The sequence below is a fragment of the Pogoniulus pusillus genome, chromosome 13 (genome assembly GCF_015220805.1).
Source record: "Pogoniulus pusillus isolate bPogPus1 chromosome 13, bPogPus1.pri, whole genome shotgun sequence".
NCBI lineage: Eukaryota > Metazoa > Chordata > Aves > Piciformes > Lybiidae > Pogoniulus > Pogoniulus pusillus.
Window position 1 is genome coordinate 26,436,336 of NC_087276.1, and position 12,482 is coordinate 26,448,817.

The 12,482-nt window shown below is 50.8% G+C and overlaps 1 protein-coding gene across 1 annotated transcript; it reads left to right on the top strand.

Annotated features, from left to right (window-relative positions):
- The first annotated feature begins 796 nt into the window (after positions 1 to 796).
- Positions 797 to 3,083, top strand: LOC135180356 (galanin receptor type 1-like). Its single transcript, XM_064152715.1, has one exon. The coding sequence runs from the start codon at positions 876 to 878 to the stop codon at positions 2,202 to 2,204; it is 1,329 nt and encodes a 442-aa protein (XP_064008785.1). The 5' UTR covers positions 797 to 875; the 3' UTR covers positions 2,205 to 3,083.
- Positions 3,084 to 12,482: the final 9,399 nt, after the last annotated feature.

Genomic DNA, 12,482 nt, shown 5'->3' on the forward strand with positions numbered 1-12,482 from the left:
AGGTGCGCGTGGGTGGGTTCTGAACGGAGTGAGGGTATGGGGGGGGGGTCTATAAACGCGCAAGGAGGGGGAGGTAGGGACGGAGGTTCTGTCGGGGGCCCGCATGCGGGGCTGCGGGAAACTACACGGGAGTGTTTGGAGGGCGGGCGGACTAGGATAGGTCTGCAGAGAGGGCTGTGCGGGTGCGGGGCTGAGTGCCTGTGTGCGGGGCGCAGGGGCAGGGCGCGGGGTGGGCTCCGGGCTCGCAGTGCCGCGGGTGCGTGGGTGCGTGTGCCGGCGGGTCCTGCGCTGCCGGCACACGGCAGTGCCGCCCGCGGGAGGAGCTCGGCCCGGCGCTGCCCGCCCTCCGCCCGGTGAGTGCCGCTGCACCGCGCCGCGGGACCGGGGGAGAACCGGGGAGGGAATCGGGAACTAGGGGGGCTGAGGAGCAGCCAGGGAGCGGGGACCGGCAGCGCGGCTAAGGGGTGCGCAACTTTCCCGGGAGAGAGATGGGGAAGCCGCGGCGGGCGGCGGCAGAAGCTGCTCCTCCTGGGTGCGGGGAGCACGGCGGTCCCTTTTTCCTCCCTTCCCCTGAAGGTGCCATGTCTCCGCGGCCGGGCACGAAGCTCGCTGTCCGGGGCGCTGCCGCGGAGCCCCGCTGCCCAGCCCACCCTCCCCAGCTCTGCCGCCCGCCTCTCAACTAAGTTGCGGAGGAGCCATTTCCGACCCGGCATGTTCCCGAGCAGAGGAGAGCCTAGCCGGGATCCTGCGCTCATCCTTCCTCTCTGCCCCCTGTTTTGCAGGCGCGACTAGTCCCAGTAAGCATGCCGGGAGCGCTCAGGGCAGCGCGGCAGGCTCTGCCCCATTAGCCCGGGGTGTCTGGGAGGGACTCAGCCATGAATTCCTCCCCCACCATCCCCGGAGACCCCCGCGGCCCTCTGCAGCTCTGGCAGGAGGAGAACCAGACTCAAGGTGGGCTTTGGAATGGGAGTCAGGAGCTGGGCTGGGAAGAACTGGAGAAGATGCTCTTCCTCTTCGTGAAGGAGCCAGTTACCATCAGCCTCACAGCAATGTACCTGGTGTCCTTTGTGGTGGGCTTCGTGGGCAACATCATGTCCATCAGGGTGCTCACCCAGAAGCGCCAGAGTCGGGCATCCAGCTTGAGTGCCACCCGCAGCCTCCTCATCAATCTGGCGGTGTGTGACCTCATGGTGGTGTGTGTCTGCATGCCCATCACTGTGGGCAACCTCATCTACAAAGCCTGGGTGTATGGGGACTTCCTCTGCCGGGCAGTGCCCTTCATCCAGGCAGTTTCTGTCTCGGCCAGCGTTCTCAGTCTGACCGTCATCAGCGTGAACCGGTACTACAGCGTGCACAATCCACTCAACGCCCGGTCTTTCTTCACCCAGAAGAGGATCCTCAGCACTATCCTGGTGGTGTGGTTGTTGTCCTCAGGGATATGCATGCCCCTCATCTTCATGAATAAACGTGATGAGATTGGGGTGGTTGAGGGCTTGCCTCTGGTGTTTTCCATCTGCAGGGAGATTTGGCCCCAGGAGAGGCTCAAGCAAGCCTACAACTTCCTGCTCTTCTGTGCCCTCTACTGCCTGCCGGTCCTGTTCAACATGGTCATTTGCTTCCTGACGGTGCGCCGGCTGTGGAGCCGCAGCAGTCAGCTGAAGGAGAGCACTGCCCTGAACCGATCCCTGCCAGCCTCCAGGCTGAAGATCCGGAAGAAGGTAGCGCAGATGGTGGTGGCCTTGGTCCTCCTGTTTGCAATCTCCTGGCTGCCTGTCTACCTGATGGACATCTGGATTGATTTCAACATCCCTAAGTCTTTGCAGGATGTGACTCCTTCTCCTTGGATCCTGCAGCTCAGACCTTTTGCCCAGTGGCTTGGCCTCACCAATTCCAGTCTCAACCCTATATGCTACTGCTTTGTTGGGAACCTCTACAGGTCAGCCAAGGAAATGAAGAGCAAATACCACCAAAGGATGGTGTCTCTCTTTAACTTCTCTCTGTCTGAAGGGACAGCCCGCTCCTCTGTCCCAGAGCTGCTCTCCTACCAGACTTCAACCGAGCCTGCAAGGAAAAGATCCTCCACCAACCCCACCACAGGCAGGCCATGTCAAGGAGGTCATGGCCTTAAGAACAAGTGTGGATGCTTGAACACCTGCCAGCATCCACCTCTGAACACTGTCTCTAGTGAGAACACTTCCTTGTAATTCTGCTCATGAAGTGAACCTCATACCCTCCTCTACATTTAAAGACTCTCTGGAGGCCTTTCTGACCAGACATGCTAATGATAGAAAAAGCCCCTTTCTTCTGATCACTCCCACCACCAGTTCAAAACTGCTGAGACAGGGAAAGAAGGAAGAGAGAAAAAGATGAAGTATTTTAACTCAGATCAAGTTTTAAGACAAAATGTTTTTACTGAGGACAACTGGATGTGTAGCCTGTTGCCCAGTCAACAGTCAGGTAATTAGATAGATCAACTTCCCAGCAGTGAGCTCTCCCTGCAGCTCCATCTCTGAATGCAGAGATGCCGTTTGAATACAGCAACAATTTGACTGCTTGCTGCTGCTCACCCTGTGCTGATGAAGAGCAGTGATAAGAGGCACTCCCTGCTCCAAATCCATCCATTGTAGTTTGCAAGCAGTGAAGAAATGCTAGAAACAGCATCGTGGAAAGTAATGCTAGTGGAGAATTCCACACACTTTACCACTTGAGATTTCTTTGTCTGATCTTATTGTTTCACTCCTCCATGCAAATAAATTCTCCTTATGTGAAGAGACAGTGGCAGAAGTCCTAAAACAGCCATTGCCACCAGCACGTTTGGGAATTCTGAGGGGATAATATGGCCTCAGATGTGATTTAGGAAATGCAATAGGAAAATATTCCTTGGGCATCATCTCTCTTTCTTGCAGCCATGTTCCTGCAGGCAGAGTAGAAAGAGCTGGACACTTGTTAGTGTGATTTGCAATTGTAAAACCAGCCTTTGTTCAGCTGTGTCTGTACCAAACGAAGTCAATGGTATGTGAAAATAAAAATAGAAAGTGGTTTGGAGCTAATAGAATCAGAGTCAGCTAATGCAATGCTATTTGTCTGGGAAGGAGAGAATCAAAGTGCTTGCTCTTCCTGAGAATCAGAAGTAGGTTAAAAACCTGTTTCTTCCATCATCTCCTTTAAAGGAGGCTTTGATAAATAAACTGTTTATTTTTATTGTGTTAGCATTGAAAGGCCTGGCTAAGGCTTGAGAATTCTGTTGTGCTGAGCACTGGATCTGCATTCATGAAGATCTGAGTGAAAACACATCAGAGCAGGCAACAGGTGGGAGGAAAAAAATGTGAGACTCAAAAGGCAGGGACAAAGCTGGACATCAGTCCCTTCCCCATGCCTGCTGAGCACTGGGTGTGAGGGGATGCACACCACCTCCTGACACCTGAAGAGTCCATGTGTACCGTGGCATACCAGTGCCTGGCACATCTGGGCTGTCCTCTTGGCCAGACCCAGAAGTAATGCAGCAGCCCTCCTCAGAAAGTATTTGGCACTGAATGGCACTCAGATTTTTGATGACTGGAGGCTTGTTTTTAATTATTGAGCAAGGGAATGATGCTCTGGGAAATGTAATTTCCAAATAATATCCTGTTGCCTTCTAGGGAGCCTTTTGCTCACAAAAAAAAAAAAGAAAGATGAAAAATAGCCATTCAAGCCAACATTATTCCCACCTCTGTGGTCATCACTCAGCAGCATTTTATGTTAACAGTAATCTGCCTAGAAAACAAAAGATTCCTCCTTAACAGGCAGCACCATCTGCAATCTGTATTCTCTTTTTGTGTGGAGGAGAAAGAAATCACAAGTTCCCAGATTTACTTGAGGTGAGAAATGGCTTTTATGTGTGCTGGGAAATGAGAACATCTGCATTTTGCAAGTGATATAGGAGTGCACCTACTGCCTGCTCTTTAGTGGCTGTGCAGAAAAGCCAGTGGAGATCATATTTCTGCTTTCAAGGCTTATTTTTAGGGCTGACAAAATAAGCCAGGCTGAGGAGCATTAAAAGCTTGCGCCAAATGCCCACTGACTCCAAGTCCTCCACCTCAAGACCAGATGTGACAATACTGAAACTTCCCCAAGTTGCCCTGACCAATGCCAATGTAATCCTGCTCTGGACAAACAGCAATGGAAGGGCCATGCAGATGCCAGACCAGCTACATCCCATGTGGTGGCCAGGCTCTGAAAACGGCCAGGCTCAAATGATGCCATCAAAGATGCAAGAAATCCACATTTTTATATATCCCAGAAGTGGACTTTTTTTCTCTCAGTTCATGATCAGATGCATAGGTCCTGCTCTGGAAGTCTGGCAGCCCACAGAGGCAGAAATGCCAGGGACTTTGTGCTCTCCTGAAGGTGCCTGTGCCTCCCCCTCCTGATGCAGGTGCCCAAGCCTTTCCCCAGCCCCACCACACTCCTGAGCACCAAGACACACTGCAGCAAAGGCCACTTCCACTTGGCAAGGTCATCTCTCTTCACACTTTTAGATGTGTTTTGCAGTTTCATTCAGTGTTCCAGTTTTCCTACAATAAAGTTGAATTGCTCCCTTTAACTCTTCTGTGTCTCTCTGGGTCACTCTCCCCCATCCCAACCTCTTCTCTGCTATTTGTACCGCACGACCTCCCCTTGCCTCTCAGTTATCACCCTTTGCCTGTCAATTTTCCTCACTCTAACAACTCATTTATGTCCTCACTGCTTTGATGGAAATCCTCCTCCTTTTCTTGCTGACCTGAAGGGCTCCTTTGGTGCTGCAGACACCTGTTTGCTACCGAGGATGCTGACTTATTTTACACGGCTTACCCGGCGGCTGCCAAGACATAAACGAATTTTGGTCACTATCACCCAAGGGTAAATGAGAAGTGTGACGTCAATGTGAAAGCCACACAACATTCCATGAGCTGCCTGGGCCCTGGCACTGATTTTATTAACCTGGACAGGTCTGTGTAACGCAGCAGTGCCTGGGTGACTCACACTGGCTCTGGGTGAGATGAAACCCCAGCATTTGGGAAAGTGGCTTCTTTCTCGGCCTGTCTGATCAAAGATCTCTTTTTATTTAGGGCTGAGAAGATATCTGAGGGGCCTCCAGGCCACACAAGCTCTTTGTTTCCAATGGCAGGTACGCTGATAAGTGTTCAAGGGACTCCTGGCCTTTTGAGGAACCAGGAGCACACCCAGCTCTGGCTGGTGATGACAGATGATTCCCCCCAAGGAGCTCAGGCCAGAAGTCTGGCACTGGGTTTGTGACTGAGGAAATGTGTTTCTCTCTAAATGCACCCAGGCAGACTGGAAATATGAATTTTAGAAGTCTCAAGGACAGTGTTTTCCCACAGCAGTGCTGCTAATGTATCTTAGTCCAGCTCTTCTCCTCACAGTTCTGCTTTGCCATTTGAATTGATACAGGCGTTGTACCGCATCGCCAAACTGGGCGTTTGAAACAGCTTTGCTTGAATCCCTCTGCTGCAGTAAGAACTTAGAGAAAGTTGCTGTTGAGTAACTCTCTCTCTCTGGGAACATTCCATGATCTGTTCTTGAACTGTCAGTATCATCTCAAAGATGCTGCAGGTTTATTTTCTGCCTGTGAACCACCAGAGAGATGAAGAAAGAGCTAATCTTTCGTACAAGGTATCGCTGTGGTGCATACGCTGACGACTGGTACACAGCCCTGGTAGGGAGAGTGATGAATCACCACTTCTTATAATAAAATACTCAGGGGAAGCCAGTGAAATGATTAGACAGCATGTGTCAGGACAAAGCAGCACCTTTTCTCACACTGCAGCAGCTGCTGAGCTCAGAGGCGAAGGAGAAGGAGAGGGCTGGAATCAATAAGAGGACTCAAGAGGAGAGTGGACTGTTCAGAGCAGAAAGGGCCATCAAGGGCTATTAGGAACAATGAGACACATTCTGGCTTAGAGGGCATTGGGTATAGGGCCTATCACTTCCACTCCTTCTCCTTCCCAGGACATGCTACTGGCCACCACTGGGAGCAGGGTGATGGGCTGAGCATCCTTTGGTCTGTTTGGTACCTTTGTTCTCACGTCCCTGTGCAAAACCACTCCACATTTCTGTGAACCCTGTTTAAAAGAGGGAGAGCAGGGAACTAAGTGAGACTTGGCCTAACAATTCAAGAGAGATGTTGAAGTACCAGAACATGTTCAGAGAAGGGCGATGAAGCTGGTGAGGGGCCTGGAGCACAGCCCTGTGAGGAGAGGCTGAGGGAGCTGGGGGTGTGCAGCCTGCAGAAGAGGAGGCTCAGGGCAGACCTCATTGCTGTCTGCAGCTCCCTGAAGGGAGGCTGTAACCAGGCAGGGTTGGGCTCTTCTGCCAGGCAACTAGCAACAGAACAAGGGGACACAGGCTCAGGTTGTGCTGGGAGAGGTCTAGGCTGGATGTTAGGAGGAAGTTCTTCACAGAGAGAGTGAGTGGCACTGGAATGGGCTGCCCAGGGAGGTGGTGGAGTCACTGTCCCGGGGAGCTGTTCAAGCAAAGCCTGAATGCAGCACTTAATGCCATGGTCTAGTTGGTTGGCTAGGGCTGGGTGCTAGGTTGGCCTGGATGATCTTGGAGGTCTCTTCCAAACAGGTTGAGTCTATTCTATTCTATGGTCTAGTTGATTGGGCAGGGCTGGGTGCTAGGTTGGACTGGCTGAGCTTGGAAGTCTCTTCCAACCTGCTTGATTCTATTATTCTATGATTCTATGAACAGCCAAACTTCGCAGGACACTGTCATCTGGAGGCAGGACACATTGACACTGATGGAGTGCAGGCTGAGAAATGCTCACTCAGCCAGTTGTGGAGGGAGAGCTGAGCAGTCCCAACGTAATGGTGCACAGTGCCCACTGTAGTGCACCACATCAGGAATTACAGACCCCCTCTCTCTTCTAAAATTCATCTTCCCCCTCAGTGGGTCAGCATCTTAGAATCATAGAATCATAGAATCTGTCAAGGTTGGAAGTGGTCACAAGGATCATCCAGTTCCAGCCCCCCTGCCATGGGCAGGAACACCTCACACTAGATCAGGCTGTCTAGAACCTCATCCAGCCTGGCCTTAAACACCTCCAGGGATGGAGGCAAGACAACAACCCTGAGCATACCAGAAAGATGAGTGTCCTGCAAAAAGGGGGATTTCAGCTCCTCTTTGTTGGGGTTTCACATATTATACCTATTAATGGTGGGGCTCATACTAGGCTAGAAGCCTGGATTATCTGTAACACCAGCAGCCCCTGGTACAGCTCCACTGTGTCTTCCCACACTCCCCCCACCACAGCACATCCCATACACAAACACCTGAGCTCATCTGATTGCAATAGCTAAAATGGGAAGAGTGCAAAGTCCATTACATTGTAACACCCTTGCTGTAAAGAACCAAGCAATTAGCAGTGTGAATTTTCTAGGAACAATCAGCACAGCCCAGTTTACTTTTCAGCATGAAAATAACTCACCAGAGGCTGCTAGAAGAATAAATACAAGAGCAGCTCTGACCAGGTACAACCAAAGAGATCGTTGGAGCCCTCTGGGAAAAGTCAGCCTCCAGAAAAGTACTGCTTGCTTCTCATCTAAGGTGGTTGTATAAGACTTTCCCCAGACATTCTGGGAATGACTAACTACTCTTTAGGTGAGCACCAGGGGCACAGGAACTGCAGCAGTTGCTTTCTCTGCCTGCTAAACATCTCTAGGCAAAGCCCCAGAACTCAAAACTGACTCAAAACTGACTCAACACAGATGTAAAGGCAACACAGTCTTATACAAGTGTCATAGGATCATAGACTCAACCAGGTTGGAAGAGACCTCCAAGCTCAGCCAGGCCAACCTAGCACCCAGCCCTAGCCAATCAACTAGACCATGGCACTAAGTGCCTCAGCCAGGCTTTGCTTGAACAGCTTCAGGGGCAGTGACTCCACCACCTCCCTGGGCAGCCCATTCCAATGCCAATCTCTGTGCCAACAACTTCCTCCTAACATCCAGACTAGACCTGCCCTGGCACAACTTCAGCCTGTGTCCCCTTGTTCTATTGCTGGTTGCCTGGGAGGAGAGCCCAACCCCACCTGGCTACAGCCTCCTTTCAGGCAGTTGTAGACAGCAATGAGCTCTGCCCTGAGCCTCCTCTTCTGCAGGCTGCACACCCCCAGCTCCCTCAACCTCTCCTCACAGGGCTGTGCTCCAGGCCCCTCACCAGCTTCATCACCCTTCTCTGGACACTTTCCAGTATCTCAACATCTCTCTTGAATTGAGGAGCCCAGAACTGGGCACAGCACTCAGAGAACATTTTGCAGAGGAGTAAGCAGGCAGCACTGCTGAGAGGCTGCTCTTGCTGTCCCCTCTGCCTGGCAGCTTGGCCTGCCCCTGCCTATGCTGGAGGCAGCTGATGCCTGGCCAGACTGAGTCCCTCAGCTCTGCACCTCCAGACACCAAGGACTACATCCTCAAACAGAGCCACTGGGGAGAACTGCTGGGTTGGCTCCTGTGCCCCATGAAACAGGCTTGGCCACAGCCAGTCAAGGCTGAGGAGATACAAGCCAGCAAGAGTAGGGAAGTGATTGTCCCTGCACTTAGAGCTGGTGAGGCCACACGTCAAATATTGGGTTCAGTTTTGGGGCCCTCACTACAGGAAGGACACTGAAGTGCTGGAGTGTGTCAAAAGAAAGGCAGTGACACTAGTGATGGGTCTGGAGAACACTCTGGAGGAGTGGCTGAGGGAACAGGTGCTGTTTAGTCTGGAGAAAATGAGCCTGTGAGGAGATCTTGCTTCCTACAACTCCCTGAGAGCAGTCTGTAGTGAGGTGCCTGTTGGTCTCTTTTCCCTAGTGTCAAGTGATAGAATGAAAGGGAAAAGCCTCAAATGTAGTTTAGTTTGGATATTAGAAAAGTTGTCTTTGCTGAGAGAGTGGTCAGGCATTGGAACAGGCTGCCCAGGGGCGTAGTGGAGTCACCACCCCTGGAAGTGTTCTAAAAGCATGTAGACCTGGGTTTCTGGGACATGGTTTTAATGGCCATGGTGGAGTTACACCGATGGTTGAACTCAATGATCTTAGAGGTCTTTCCAAACTGAAACAGTTCTATGATTCTCTGAACTGTTCTTATTTCTAATCACTGCAGAAAGCATCTGTGAGGATCTGCTGATCTCCAGCATCTCTAGGTGCCTGCACAGGCATTGCTCTGCTCCAGGTGCTGCATAGTCTTTGCCTGCCTTCATTTTTCACTCGAGGTGCTTTCAGCCAGCCCATGCCTTTCTCTCCTGAGCCATTCACCAGGAGAATGGAGCTGCTGAATTAAAGAGCTGTATGAATGAATCTTTAGGCAGATGTATTCCACTACCTGGGGCTTACAAGCCATGAACTGTTTTTTTTTCTTAGTGTGAGGAAGGAAAACATGGCAAAACATTCAGGAAATAAGCTTAAAAATAAGGGGGGTGGGGGTAGGGGGGATCCAGACAGTGAAATAAAACCTTCTTAAGGCAATTACTGCAGGAAAAAAAGAGCTGCCCAGGGTATTAAAGCTCTCCACGCACCTGCTAATCTCTTCTGATAAAGGTCTGGCTGGCTAAACTAATAACGCCATTAAATCTGCAGTAATCATGACCAGAGGCAGCTCAAAGATCTCACAAAGCCACATGCCTGGAGAAAGACCATTTCCAGCAGGAAGGTGCACAACCAGCAGCAGGTTAAGTGGTAGCTGCCCCTGAGATGCCACTGGAATTGTTGAGTGGCTGTGATTTAAGTAACCTCCCTAATTGCCTCCCTCAACTGAGAGCTGAACCCAGATTTCCTAATGCTCCATCCAGAGCTCTGCCTTTTCACACTGTTCTTCTGGGCACAGAAGAAAACAAGAAGTTCCTGCACAGCCTGCCAGCTTGGATCAGTATTTGGAGGGGGTGACTCATAAAGCCTCCATGAAGGCAGGGCTGCTCTCCTTCAAAAGCTAACGAGGTAAACACAGAAACGGATCAAGGCAGAAATGGATCAAGAAAGGGATGCACAGTGGCAAAAGGATCAGTAACCCCCTGCACAGTCCTCATGGCAGGGGCAAAGCTGCAGTCTGCTCCTCTCTGAGTAGGGGGAGAAACAGGCTGGGGTGGGCTGAGCAGCACCTGGAGGTCCACACAGTGATCCTGGCACACAGGGGAAGAGGTGCAGAGGTTCAGCTGTGAAGCAGTAGGTGAGATGACCAAGGGTTCATGCAAAAACTTTCTGGCTCCAGCATGGTTCTGGAGTGCCCAGCAAAGTGATGGGCTCACTGTCTCCTCTGTGCTGGTGAGGTTCACAGGCTATCTGCTGCCTGAAAACATGTGGATCCTGCTTCTGCTTTCCTCCCTCTCTACCACTGTCGACTTCAGCTGAGATTCCTCTGATTTATACCAACAGGAGATTAGAGCTAAGCCCACAGTGAATGAAAAACTGTCAGGGTGAGGCTGCTGTCGTATCAGCTGCTGTAATTCCGTCGCCTTAATGGATCTACTCCTAATTTACAAGTCAGAGATGGTTCTGGCACCAGAGGCTGAATACAAAGGTGTCATTTTTATATAGTCAATTTTATATCTGAAATAAATACCACATTAGATCTTTCCAAGAGGTTTCAGCTGCAACTTATTCATTTTTCTCCCTGCACAAGTTCTCAGTAATGCTTTCAGCTTACCCTCAGGTCTCAAGGCTGGATATTTTTCACCCATCTGCTTGTTCCTCACAGACCCTCGGGGTCCAGAACAGGCATCTGTATCCTCCAGGGAGCCCTCCAGCAATTTGCTATTTGTTTTAAGCCCTTTCTTGAGGCTGTCTGTACCAGGAGCAAGGCAGCAGCCTGATGATGCACTGCCTCTTGCAGAGAAAATGAAGATAATGAAGAATAAATGAGTTCTCATCTGGATGAGCTTTCCTTGTTTACTTCAGGAGCGAGGAATACTTCCATACATGTATGCTTCTCAGCCAACAACCATTTAGGCTTACTGAGTTTGAATCACCCTGGTCCCTCCAAAACATGATGAAGAGCTGTGTGACTGCAAGCTGTGAACAGAAACCCATGGCTTAAGCAGCATCATGTCACACGGGACCAACTCTGTGAGAGTGAAATGGACCTACACAGACACATCCCAGAAGAACACATCTGCAACAGCCACATGCCTGCACCTGCAACCACTGTGTGGAACAAAGGGTGGAGAAGTCTTTGCTCTCAAGTAAGATAACCAAATACCTTTTTTGATATCATCTTCTTAACTCCCTTCCTGAAGTCCAGGGAGATTAGCCCAGAAGCCAGAAAGCTGCCAAAATAGCCAAGGAAAGAGCAAAGCTTTTCTGTGAGGCACAATGCCAGGACCAGAAGCCAGAATGCTTGGCAAGAGTGAACAACTCTTTCCTCAGGCTTTTGCTCCAACAAGAGAAAGTGAAACTTAGGAGAAAATGAGGGGCAGTGATGGGTGCAGAGGTCTGGGAAAGGATACTGGAGCAGCTTCCCTTACTCCATGCCCACCACCGAAGAAAGACAAGAGAGAAAACAGCAGGACATGAAAAAATCTCCTCCCCTCAGGTTTGGTTGGCTGCAAAAAGCACACCACCACTGGACAGCAAGACCTTAAATTTCTCATTTGCAGACTCAAAGCTGTTAAAGCATTAAAGCAGACAGGCAACCAGAGGCATTTTTTGCTGCTTGTCCTTGTAGCATGGCAATATGGCCAATAACCAAACCCCTTCTTGTGACGGCAATTGGAAGTGGCTGGAGCAAATCCTCAAGGCATGTCACTTGCTGATGGAGGTCCATGTTCTGCCTGCTGGGAGCAAAGATGTGTTCTGCTGGTGAGAAGGACTCGAAAGGAGTGAGAAAGGGGAAAGCAGGGCTTTATTTTTGCTGATAAGCCTGAGCATGTTCAGTCAAGCAGCCTTTGCCTATGGGAAACGTTTAGAGAGGTTGTTGTTGTTGTGGGGCTTTTTTCCCACCTAAGTCCTTCCTCAGCTGTGAGAAAAGTTAAGCATTACTTTGGCTGTTGTTGTTTGTCATGGTGACCTGCAACAAGAGAAATCTGCAAATAAAGAGGTGGGATGGTGGAGTGTGACCCTGAGGAAAGGGCTGGACATGGTACAGAGTTGAGAGCAGCTTAGGTTGTGAAGCAGCAAGGAAGAACATAAAGCGATCTTCAGAGGGCAAGCGTCTGTGTCTCCTCTGCTAGGAGGAGCTCTTCAAGAACCAGATAACCTGGGCAGTGAGTGGCTGGAGAGCAGCCCTGAGGAGAGGGACTTGGGAGTGCTGCTGGAAGAGAAGTTCAACATGGCACTTGCAGCCCAGAAAGCCAAGCAGAGCCTGGGCTGCAGCAGCAGAAGTGTGGCCAGTGGGGCCAGGGAGGTGATTCTCCTCCTCTGCTCTGCTCTGCTGAGACCCCACCTGGAGTACTGCATCCAGTTCTGGAGCCCCTGGGACAAGAGGGATGTGGAGATGCTGGAGTGTGTCCAGAGAAGGGCCAGGAGGATGCTC

Excerpts from the sequence above, each read along its gene's own strand:
- LOC135180356 (XM_064152715.1), top strand. The coding sequence starts at position 876 with ATGAATTCCTCCCCCACCATCCCCGGAGACCCCCGCGGCCCTCTGCAG.